The sequence below is a fragment of the Phoca vitulina genome, unplaced genomic scaffold, assembly GCF_004348235.1.
Source record: "Phoca vitulina isolate PV1807 unplaced genomic scaffold, GSC_HSeal_1.0 scaffold32, whole genome shotgun sequence".
Taxonomy (NCBI): Eukaryota; Metazoa; Chordata; class Mammalia; order Carnivora; family Phocidae; genus Phoca; species Phoca vitulina.
The window spans coordinates 4,248,688-4,261,377 of NW_022589735.1; the positions used below are offsets into that span (position 1 = coordinate 4,248,688).

The 12,690-nt window shown below is 41.0% G+C and overlaps 1 protein-coding gene across 3 annotated transcripts in view; it reads right to left on the reverse strand.

Moving 5' to 3' along the window:
* Positions 1–5,612: 5,612 nt before the first annotated feature.
* SMAD5 (SMAD family member 5) overlaps positions 5,613–12,690 on the reverse strand; it is a 60,072-nt gene continuing 52,994 nt past the window's right edge. For all 3 annotated transcript variants that reach the window (XM_032425201.1, XM_032425203.1, XM_032425204.1), the window contains one exon: positions 5,613–12,078. In XM_032425201.1, the coding sequence (XP_032281092.1) occupies positions 11,935–12,078 (144 nt within the window). In that variant the 3' untranslated portion in view covers positions 5,613–11,934. The remainder of the gene's footprint in view (positions 12,079–12,690) is intronic.

The window sequence follows — 12,690 nt, forward strand, 5'->3', positions numbered from 1 at the left end:
GAAACAAATGTAAGGAGATATGAGGCCCCCTGGCCGGTGTAATGAAATAGCACACTGCTGATAAGGGGGACCCCTTTTTGGCCTTGATCTGGGGGCTGTGAGGAGTAGGAGACTATAAAGAGACAGGGTACTCCTTGTGCACATCTCCCAGTGGGTAGATCTAAAGGCGGTATGCGAAATAGTCAGAGCACAAGCTCTGCAGCCTGACTGGTTTTAAATCCCAGCACCACTGCTCACTGGCAGTGCGACTCTAGGCACATTATTTAATCTATTTCAGGCTGCTTCCTCATCTGTGAAATGGGTATTCTGTCGCCCAGCTCTACAGGTTTGAAACGTGGTGACAGATGTAACATGCTGGCTGGCTAGCCCCGGTGTGTTAGCGCTTATTCCGAGCCTTAGGCTGGAGGCACCAGTGCGGAAAGGTGAAGCTGACCCCCAAACAGGATGTGCTGTCACTAGGAATCATGGTCTATTGTGACCACAAACCAGTGCAAAGGCTGGTCCCTGCAGGGGGAAATATGACTGGCTTAGAGGTCACCTGCAGTTCTTGGGCCAGAATCAGCTAGAGCCAGGGCGATCCAGGAGGCTCTTAGGATCCCCTGATACAATACTGGCCCAAGGCCTCAAGAAGTGGAAACTGAGAGGTGGAAACTGAACAGTGCTAAGATGGAGACAGCCTGGAGTGCGTCTCTCTGTGTCTGCGGGCTTGCAGCCGCGTCACCCACCTAAGCCAATGGCTTGGCCCCTTCAAATACACAGATCCTTTTGAAATAAACTCTTAGGTAATAGGGCCTATGCAGAGATGGAATCTAGGAACCAGGCAGGTTCCATGAGAAGAACTAGACTGGGGCTCTGCTTTGCCAGCACTGTGACCCTGAATACTTTCATTCCCTTTTCTAGGCTAGTGTCGGACTAGTTGAGCAGTAACGGGCCTTTCTCATATTGGACCTAGCCCCAGATTCTTCCCTGGAAAGCAGGAATGTGGCTGAGTTCGTGTCTACCCTCTACTGATGGGCAGGGTGCGTGGACTACAATGAGGCAATTGGACATGTAGATGGATATAAGGGAGGTAGGTCCATACACACACATCCTTCTGCCCTTTGCTCCTCCAACAATCCCATGAAACCTTGTAACCGCCTCAGGAGCTGGCCAGGGCATGCTAAAACTAAGAACAGGACCCATGACGTAGGTGATGGGGCTGCTCTGCCATAACCAGCCACTGGGAGCAGCAAGAGGGCCGAGCACACCTCCCTGATGGGGACTTAGGGGGCGGTAGGGTGGAAATTAGGGAAGGTGGTTGCAGGTGCCAGGAACCAGGGAGAAGCAGCAGAGTGTAGGGACCAAGAGCTTTAGTCCTGCCACTAGGTGGTAACCTGACCTGGGCCACCCACGCTACGCCTTGATTGTGTTCCTGGATTTCTGGGAACCTCACTTTGCTCACCTGTAAAATGGAGAGCACCTGGCTCCAGGGTTTTCAACATGGCCTGAGACTGCAGGTGATGTTTGGCTCCTGTGTGCCACAGAGGAAGTGCTCTGGATGTGAGCTCTCCTTGCTGTTAACCAGGACGACCGTGTCAGAGGCGTTTGCAGCAGCACTAACCTAACTGCTCTCCCTCAAGGACCTGCAGTCCCGAAGCCTGCCCAGAGTCGGAGGGCAACTGTCCTGGGTCTTTCGTCTCCCTGCACATTCTCGCTAAACTAGCTCATCCACTCTCATGGTTTCAGGGGCGTTTCAAATGACTCACTCCAGACCTTATCCCTGGGCCCGCTCCGTAGCTCCGTTTGGACAGCTCCTGGGGAACCTCAGACTCTGTCTGAGGATCATCACCTTTTGATAAACAGCACATCTTCCTCCAGTCTCCTCCAGCTCAGTAAATTGCACCAGCATCTGGCGGCCCAAAGTGAAAGCCGCGGTGGTCGCCCTTTACCCCCAACCCTTCGTCCTCCCCCATGTAACCCATCACCTTCCAGATACCGATCCACTCCATCTACTCCTCTCCATCTCCACTATGGCCACCTGAATTCAAAGCCCAACATTCACGTTTGCCTCTCTCCAAAGCAACATCTGAGCCCAGCACCTGCCTCCAACTCCAGCTTATACTCCAACGGCTTCTCCTTGCCCTCAGGATCTAAAACAAAGCCCTAACCTTGGCCTTCAAGACCTAGCACCATGTGGCCCCACCAACCGCTCCAGCCTCATCTCCTCACACTCCTTTGTACTCCAGGCTCTAGTCACAGGGGCCTTTCAAGCCCTAAGGTCTCCTGCCTGAGCTACTTGTCTCCTGTCCCTCGTCTTGCTAGTGCCTTCTCATCCTTCAGGTGTAACTGACAGATCTCCTCCTCAAAAGGACTTGGCTGAGTCCTCAGAGACCAGTTCTCTTTGTTCATAGCCCCCAATCAGCTCCCTTATCATAGCTATTAAAGAACTGTGCAATTCGGAGCCTAATGCCCCTCTCCCTACTACCATGTAAGTCGTAGGAGGTCAGGGACAACATCTGCCCTGGTCACTGCTGCTTTCCCGATGCCTAGCTAAGTGTTAAACACAAAAGAGACATTGAGTCTTGGTTGAATGAAATATAGTGGAAAGACAGAGTTAGAGGTTTAAGGTGAATTGCCTGCGGGTTCTTCATCTCAACGCTTTGCCTTTGATTTTCCGCCTTAAACTAAACTAGTATCAGATAAAACACTGAGTTGAACTCTCCTTATTGATTGGCCCTTCAAGTGGCCACTTTCCTGGAGGTGGTAATCCACAAAGTTGTTAGCAGGTGACATTTCCTGTCTCCATCTATGTAACACCTCAGTTATTATCGCGTCTCCTGCAGAGACTAAAGAACATGCAATTTAAGTTTGTACACTTAGCTATTTCTGCTTGCATCACTCTTTTTCCTGCAGGGAAGCAGAAATCTTTGTAACATCATTCATGCTTTCTGGATTGTCTTGACTAAGAATCAGTTAAATCACTGCTTCATGCATTGACTTCCTCACCTCTTCCTGAACTTGGATCAAAGATTTCCTTCTCAATGCGACCTTCCCTGGATCCTTGATCTAAAACTTCAACTATCTTCCCCGCCCCGCCCCCAACCCTCGATGTTTTAAAACTCCCTTTCCTACATTTTCTCCTTAAAACTTCTCACTACCCTATATATTCTATTGTTCTTGTTTTGTGTCTCCATCAACCAGAATGAAGATCCTTGAAGGAAAGAACTTCTGTTTTATTCAGTTTACCCTATGCCTGACATCTAATATTAGTTGAATGAATGAGCAGACCACCTGGATACTGCTCCATACCAGGAAAAAAAAAAAAAAAAAATTCACGAAAATAGGAGCAGAGTCTATTTCTTCAAGTCTCCTTCATTCTCCATTTCTGCTTCTTCTCCACCTTCCAAACTGATCGGATAACCCTAACTAGACAGGGGTCAAAAACACTCAACTGTTACAGCTTTGCCTTCCACAAGGACAGCTGACACCCCTGCTTTCGCTCTACTGCACTGTCTAGCATAAAGCTCGACCTGCGATAAGCACTCAGGGAAGATCTGGTGAGAGTAAGTGAATGAGTCTGAACTGTCATAACAAAGAATACTCCCCGCTTCTGAGTTTCTTCTTCACATAACCTTCCCAGAGCAGCACAGCTTGTCGTCCTCATTCCTGGGCTCCCACGTCCATTTTAAAGTGGCTACTCTAGTTCCTGCCGCCATATTTGCATTCTAGCCATTGGGAAGGGGCAAGGAAAACATTCCTCTTCGGAGCATTACACCAAATGGCACGTTTCTGCTCCTGTCCTTAGTCACATGACCATTATCTAGCTGAAAGGGAGGCTGGGAAGTGTGGTATGCAGCTGGACATAGATGTTCTATAATTAAGGAAGGGGAGGATGGGCATTGGTCAAATTCTAGCAGTTTATTACATAGACAATAAAAGCAAAGCACCTTGCTTTTCATTTCCAGTCTTACCATTTGTACGTAACTAGTTTGTGTTTGCATTCATCATCTTCACCCTCACTGCTATCACTAAGTAAGTGAAGCGAATTTTGTAAAACTTAAAAGAACTTTATGTGAAGAGAAAGCAATCAGGGAATGTCGACTATTAATCTTAACAAAGGGATAGCCCTTCAAACTCTTGTGCTTTTTTCACCCACAACAATCCCACACACACTCTTCAGCAAAATTAATCTTGTATTTGGAAGTACAAACATGGTCACTATGCTCTGTCTCTCAAAGGTGTTACTTACGGTGCCCTACCTGAATGCAATTAAAGGCTTGTCCCTCATGCACAACTGGGGATGCTATTAGGAGATCGAAAACCAGGGTGCTAAAGTCAAACTGACTGCAGGGTTCTTAACCCCACCACCCCTGCAAGCTATGAAATAAGTACTCTTTGGTTATTTTTCTGGTCAAATACATCAAGTAAACTGTGCCTTTTGACTTTCTCTGAGGAAAATATTAAACATCAACAGGCTAAAGCTCCAACTTGATTGTTAATTTTGTAGGTTCTCTAACAAATCCAGGAACCTGATAACTTCTGGGCAAAGATCTCAAAGTTCAAGGAGAAAGAACAGATACTGGTCTCCTAATTTCTTAGTTGAGCCTCCCCTTTTCTGATGAGGCAAGCAATAAAGAGATCTAATATTTAAAGTGCTGAGCTATAAACCATTCAACTAAGAACTGCCATATTACATAATTCAAAGGATGAATTCTAGTTAAAAAAATCACATCTGACTTCTGTCACCTCATTCATTCCACAAATACTGGAGTGCTTACAATTTATCAAGAACTGCTCTAGCAGTGGGAACACAGGTCTGGCCTCGGAGACCTGACATTCCTATGAGGTGAGAGAGTCGGTAAACGGGGTAAAGAAATAAAACCTATAGTATGTCAAAGGGGGATAAATGCCATGAAGAATGAAAACCTTTTTCTTTCTCCTTAATTTCCAATCTCATTAAAATATCTGGATAGCTAGGCTTGATGTTGTACACTTTGGAAAGTCTGCCATTCAACAAAAGAAGATACTGAAGAGTGGACAATGTTCTCTTGGGTATATAAAATCCAAGAAACACTTGGAACCAATTTCTCTGAGTGCTTTCAAAAAAGGAGCTACAGCTCCACTCCGACTAATCAGCAAAATTTTTGTCAAAGAAAAGGAAAGGACTAATGTAGAGCGACTACCCACCAGGTTAGAAGGGAACACGCGCTACACATGGGAAGGTTCAATGGTTAGCTAGTGGCTTGGGTTTTTCTCATTTATCCTTTTCTGTACTGTTAGAATTCTCAGCATTTAGCTCAGATAAAAGTTATGATTTAAAATGAAATAACACGTAAGGTTTTTATTGGATAGGGAAGGGGGTAACAGATTAAAACAAAAGTATAAGGATGCTTTCAAAATTCATCCCCGGCCATCAAAACACTGCCCCAGGGACTGCCTCTCACAGAAATTCTACACATACTCACTTGTTACGAGTCTAAATGCCCCTTCCGCTGTCCAGCCCACATACTTGACGACAAGGATGGCTAAGGAAGCTACCAACAACTCTTCCTTATACTTTCCCTGTAGTCTCATCCTCCTTTCTTTAAACTAGACTCACAAAGTGATTTAGTCAGAAGAACAGACAACCTTTTTTTATAAATCAAGTCTTTATTAACGATAGGCTTACAAATAGGCTTTCAACAAAAACACAGTAATATTTAACATGTTAAATGGAGGGAATTTTTTAAAAAATGCTTCCTTCATCGAACTCTATATACTACAGAGCTCTCAAGAAGTACTTTCTTAAAAGCTTGCCCTACCTGCCGAAAGCCTTCTTATAAATATGTATAAAATCTGAGCTGCATCAAACTGCTGTGCTGTGGAGGAGCAGTAACCACTGAGTCTCTTGTCTGAGAGAAAACCGAAGCAGGTGTCACGGCTGATCCCCTCATCACCTGAACTGTTTGGGCTACAGCAATCTGAAAACTAATCATCTTAAATCGGAGAGAAGCCAACACCTCTGTTGACTGAAATCTTGTGCCAGAACAAATTTTTTTTTAAATATGCTTCTAAAACAGCCACTGAAGTCACTACTAAATACCTTACTCTTAAAATAAAAAGGCGTTAAGAAGGAACTGATTTGCAGAAATGGATTCTTTTGATGAAGTCTTGTCTCCAAAAAGAGTAACAAGAGCTTTTATATGTATTCTTTTGGGTTAAAACATTTAGTTTGGGTCTTCCTCCTTTTCTAGTGGGGAGCACATAGATTTACACCATCCCTTCCTAATGAGAATGAGTTTGCATTTCTCCTATACACAGCACAGCAGTGGTAAAAGTATGTACTTGGTGGGGCTGATGAAACTAACCTGTGACTTAAAAAAAAATTTTTTTTAAGGAGAAAATAAAGAAAACTAATCAAGGGTGGATCTCCTAAAGTCAAGTAGCATCAGAAATAATTCCTCTCAATCAAAGAAGCAGAAGAAATGCAAGAGATAGTAAGAATAAAAACGAGTTCTTGTGTGCCAGGCACTGTTCTAAGTACTTTATTTGTATGACTTTATTTAATCTTCCCCAAAATACTATGAAGTAGACTGGAAACTGAGATACAGAGGGGTTAAGCAACTTGCCAAAGGGCACAGAGCTAAGAGAGCCTATGAGACCCAGGACCCCTGTGGAGACAGGCAGAACCCAGAGCGGTTCTGCTAAGAGCTACTCTAACTCCTAATCATCAGGTCAACACCACTCATTTACAGATAGACCAAGAGAAGGGAAATTAGTGTTAAACAAAAATACCCCAGACTAGATCTATTAAATACTTCTTCACAACTAAATTAAACTCAACAAACAAAGAAAAATACATCAACTCTCTTACAAACAGAATGGAAAAACACTGATATTTTGAGCAAATCTGCTGAGTGGAAAGGCATGGTATACCCATTTTCTATTGCCCATGCACACACAGATAACCCAGCCGGTCATAGCAACTGGTCATCTCATCCTTTTTATAACTGCACTCAGTGAAACACGCTAAGTCAAAAGAGAGTACACACACACACACACACACACACAAAAACAAACCCCACACACACACATTAAGCAGGTTTCGAGATTTATTAAAATAAAGTATTAGCAAACGATATGCAAAAACAAAGTTCTTAAGAGTTATGGCTTTGAAAAGCACAATACAGTAAAACCTAATACATTTTTATAAGTATCAAAAAGGCAACAGAATTGAAACATGTTGCTAGAATTTCATTTTCTACAACAAAAACGGAAGCAGAACAAGTACAAATAAGAAGCAGATCTATAGTGCAGCCATTGGTTTGGTCTTTATCAACTGCATATGCAAAACCTTTTTAAAGGAAGATGGGCAGGTACATACAAACAATCCAGTTTTCTTGATTACAATCCTATCCAATTTTAAAATAAGTGATTTTCAAAATGCAATTTTAACCCACCAGGTTAAGAAGAAAATCACTTGCCCAACTATTATCTTCAAGAGTCCCTACACATAAAATACTTCATGAATAAATCAAAGCAACATCATCTCCAATGACATGAGAAGGGAAAATCCGATTCTAAAAAATGCCTTATAAAAGTAAGGAACGTGGAATTGTTTGGCCTCACTGTAGTTTTATTATACTCATTACCAGCTCGTATCAACAAGGCACTAGTTACTGAGGGAAAAGAACCTACCCGCACACAAAATTCTCAACTTTTTAAGAACACGATCTTCAAATGAATCCTTAAAGGACAATGGTTTATGATGATTCCAAGAATTTTCAGAATTGAATTATTGGGACAAGAACCACACAGATCTTTTTCACTCTGCCATGAATGACAGAAGAATCCTGCGCTTGCATCTTTTCACCAAAACATCCCATCACTTGTTTTACAGCAACTGCTACCAGCAAGTATTGTATCATAAGCTCTTATTTGAAAAAAAAATTTTTTTGCTATCTAAACTCCCTCTCATTGGTTTTTGTAAACCATCCAATTTCAGGTTAACACTTCAGTTATAACACAGTTGTATTTTAGAAGAGAAGCTTCTATTAGGAATAATGCAACAGAACAAAGGCTGGATAAATACTGTCACCTCTAAGTCCAGCAGGCACCACTGTTTATGCAGAAGAAAGGCCTTGAATTGTCACTTCCCATATATGCATCTGCTGTGAGGAGAAAACCTCCCCCAAACCCCACTGGTATCACCTGGGAAAATGGGTGCTGCTCTGGAGGAAACAGGCCTCAAGCCTGAGATTACCCCCAGGAAGCTGCCCTGCTTAGTATCTCAAGAGACCACCCATAAACCAATGTTCAGGAAAACTCCCTCCCACAAAAATCACCACACATGCCTGAAACCACCATGCTATCTACTACTTTAAAAGATCCTTGCTTATCTAGCTCCTTGCTATAATGAGGACACACATCTATATTCCTATCTGAGAGAGGGAGTGAGGATTTAACTAGTAAGACAAAGAAGGGCTCAGACCCCTGAAGTTAACAGATCTAAAACTGAAGTCATCACCGGAAGTTGAATTCAAAATTATCAGAAGAGCCTTCCTTCTTCAATAAGTATGAAAGATACCAAAATATTTTAAGTGGGAAAGTGATAACAATCCAAAGTAATACCGAGCAAACAACTACAAAGAGTATAAAGAAATGGATCTAAGCTGATGTATTAGATGCTCTCTGTAACAGACAGTACTTAAACAGGTACTATCAGAGTTTTTGGAGGTTCTCTGCTACTGGTAGGATTTTATTTTTTGTATAAACCTTCTCCTTCAACAGAATACTATTACAGGAGGACTATTTCCCACAGGTACCCTCAAGGGTTTTATAATGTGAGCCCCAGTTCTCATCTTGACAAGAGATTTCAGATCCAAACACTTATTGATCATTTTACATCTTAAAAGGATGTCTTACTCTCAAATGTTATGAAAAGTATAAAGTAGCTATATCCTCTTTCTGTATTATGAGATATATAGCTCACTGAACTACCTAGTAATCTTACTGTGGATTTCAACTCAGAAACCCAGCCAATTCTATTACCACAGTTTCCTTACATAACAATAATATGTGAAAAATGACTTATATTCTGATGTATATGACTTGACATTTTGATTGATGTCTTCTTTAATCGCTAAGGAAAAAGTGTTAGCTTCAGCAGATCAAGAACATGCCTACTAGTTGACATTCCATAACTTAAGCCAAGCAATACCAAAAAGACCATAATACTTTATTATAGAGATGCTGATCAAATGCAACTCTTAAATTTTTTTCCCAATCATCTTTCTGTTGCATTAATTCATTACTCAGATTAATTTTGATTCTATTTCTCTTTTTGCATTTACCAAACCAGTTGTCATTTTCTTATTTCCAGACTCTAGTCTTTTCAGCTCACATGTTAATATATTACACAAACTATAAAACGTGATTGTTCCAGTGGTGTTGATGCTTCCATAAATTTGACTATAGGCCATTCTAGAGATTAAATAAAAATTTAAAAGTGTAATTTTCTGAAAAGGTTTCTTTCAGAAGTGTCTTCTTTTCATTGGTCACTGGCAATTTTTTATTTCCCATCCATGGATTTTGGGCACCCTCGGGAATTAGAGAAGCAGCTACACTGAATACAATTTTCACTTAAAATCCAGGGATGGGGAGTTAATCACTTTTAGGAAATACAACAGGCTTATACTTTTCCATGAAACTTTTAACAGTTAAGAGCTTCAATACTGCCCTTCATGAGATAGAATTCCTTAGGGAAAACAGAAAAGGCCAATCACATAAAACTCTGCCAACTTTCTAAAGGCTGTAACATGAATAAAAACAATTTTTAATTAACTCAATTGAAAACATCAGTAAAACAATTCAATAGTTTCCACCAGTTCAAGCCCACTGAAGTTGATTACATGTATCTGTCATTCAACCTGGATGGTTTTTCTTCCTATAAATTTGTTCCAAAGATTGTGCCATAAACCTGGTAAGTAAAAGAATAATGTAAGTAGCTAGGTTTGAACACGAAGCAAATAATTCTCTTTCATGTGGCTGACACAACTCTGGAAGATGAAGAATGCATGTTGGGTAAAACTTATGTGTAACTCAGGCGAGGGTCAGAAAGGATCCTTTTCCCCAGCAAAGAACCGCAGGCTGAAACACATACGGCTCATTCACCTGAAAGAACTAAAGCCACCCACTGGCTGCACTTTGTAAAAGCAATAAATAATGGCACAGAGAACAAAACCAACTGCATTCTCCTTTCCTCAAAAAATGCATTTTTTTCTTCTCTTAAAAGCAGAAAGGGCAAAGTAGAAAGTCAAACCAAACTAACATTTTAAATAGAAGACTGACGTGGCTCCATACACTTTCAAAAGGCACCAGGAAATAGCTTTCTCCAACAGGTAAATTAGGTCATTTTTTTTTTCTTCAAAATAATGTCTCTGTTCTCATGCCACAACAAAGTGTCCGTTTGACTGCTCTCTAGAAAAAGAGGTTAAAAGTTCTTTACCCAAAGCCTTCCAGCATGACTGACTGAACGGGTATTTCAGAGTATTCGCGTCTTTCCTCTCTAGAAGACTGTGTTCTGAGAGACTAGCAACCACAGAGGTGCAAAAAACAAAGGAAAAAACCCAGCACGCATGGTAACTGAGAGAACAGTCTGCAGTCTCTGATACGTGAATATTTTAAAGTCAACTATCTCCACAACCACTACTTATTCATTCAAGTACCAGACCAGCAGCCTCAACTCGGGGTCAGACTGAAGAGGCTCTTCGGGCTACAGCACACAGGTCCGTCCCTTGCTCAGGGCAACTGACGCCAGTAAGAGCAGCGGGATTAAGTATGAGATTTTCCAACATGAGTAACACCCATAAAGCGGTAGGGACTTAAAAAGGCACCTTAAGTTGGAGCTATAGAATAACAGTCCTATAATCTAGGTTGAAAATACAACAAAAGCTAGAAAAAGTATAACTTCCTACAACATGATAGATGTAATCTATAAACTGCAGTGTTTGTTAATACAAAAGGGTACCAAGGAAGTAAGGATGAGCATCCAAGTCCAAGTCACTTGAGTGTGTTTCACAAAAGATTACACTAGAAACTGTCACCCATCAAAGTGCAAAATAAAAGATTAATGCATGTCAAAATTAGAGTTCTTGCAACATTGGCCAAAAGCAGCAAAGCTGAACAAGGCCGTGCGTGCACTGTCACTAGCTATAAAGTAGTACTTATGACAGATTCTGAGTAAATGACATATACTGGAGATCTGTTGTTTACAATAAATTTTTTTTTTAAAAAAGGAAATGTTTTACAAAAGATATACTGAGTGAAGTCACAACAGCCTGACAAACATTTAGCTGTATTAAATGTAAATTTTATGACATCACCTAGAAAACTATCACTTTGCTTTTACTGAACACTACTTGTTAGAGCAGTGCATAGTGTTCCTTCAAATAAAAGGGTGGTTTTTCTTATAGTTTCTTTTCAGCCCCTACCATATGCTTTTACAAAACAATGAATTACACTTTCTTCACATTGGTAGGACAAAGAAACTGGTAAAAGTAGATCTTCTGTAGGGTTAAGAGGAGAAGGGAAGACTTTTCACGGCACACCTTCTTACACTGTTATAATCTGTCATCATGTGATGTATTACTTTTTCAAAAAAACTGAATAACAAGTTGGTTGGGACAAGAAGGCAAAATTATGTCCCAGTTTAAGATCAATGCCAAACTTGTGAACTGGGGTACATAAACACTTACTTTGCATTTCTCACAACACTTTTGAGAGTTAATCACATGAACATGAATAACAAACAAATGTAGATTCATCACAAAATACAAATGTATTGGTCACAATTATGTAGAAAAAAAATAAGCTGTAATATCTGTTTTCCATGTAAGCTCACAGTATCTGTACTGAAAGTTTCCCTAAAATTAAAACAAGTCCACTAGTAATATAAATGAAAAGACTACTTCTGCACTATGAGACGGAAGATATGGGGTTCAGAGGGGAGCCCATCTGAGTCAGGACTTTATCCAGCCACTGAAGAGGCCCATGAAGATGAATCTCAATCCAACAGGGGGTGCTGGTAACATCCTGCCGGTGATATTCTGCTCCCCAGCCCTAAGAAAATGAAAAGATATCATAGCAAATACCTCTTTAAACTGTCAACCAGCCTAAGACAATTTTAACAAACTAACAAAGAGATACTTTAACAGTGGAGGCCACAAAACCAATCTTAGGATTCACCATGAAATTAAAAGCAACAGAGTTGGGCGCCTGGGTGGCTCAGTCGTTAGGCGTCTGCCTTCGGCTCAGGTCATGATCCCAGGGTCCTGGGACTGAGCCCCACATCAGGCTCCCTGTTCAGTAGAGAGTCTGCTTCTCCCTCTGCCCCTCCCTCCCCCACTCGCTCACTCTCTCTCATTCTGTCTCAAAAAAATAAAATCTTTAAAAAATAAAAAAATAAAAAATAAAAGCAAGAGAGTTGCAGTGTTGAAAGAGATAGGATTCCCTTAATAGAAATCCTTGGGGCAAGATATGTTTCAGAATTTTTTCTTTTTGAAGTTTAGAAAGTTAATACAGTACAACAGCTCATAATTAAAACACTATTATTTCTGCAGTGAGATACATTCTCACTTAATGGGATAAATAAAACCCACAAACAGCCTCATATAAGTTCACATCAGATTTTGTTATGAAAAAGTTTTGGTTTTCAGGTTTGGGATTTTTTTT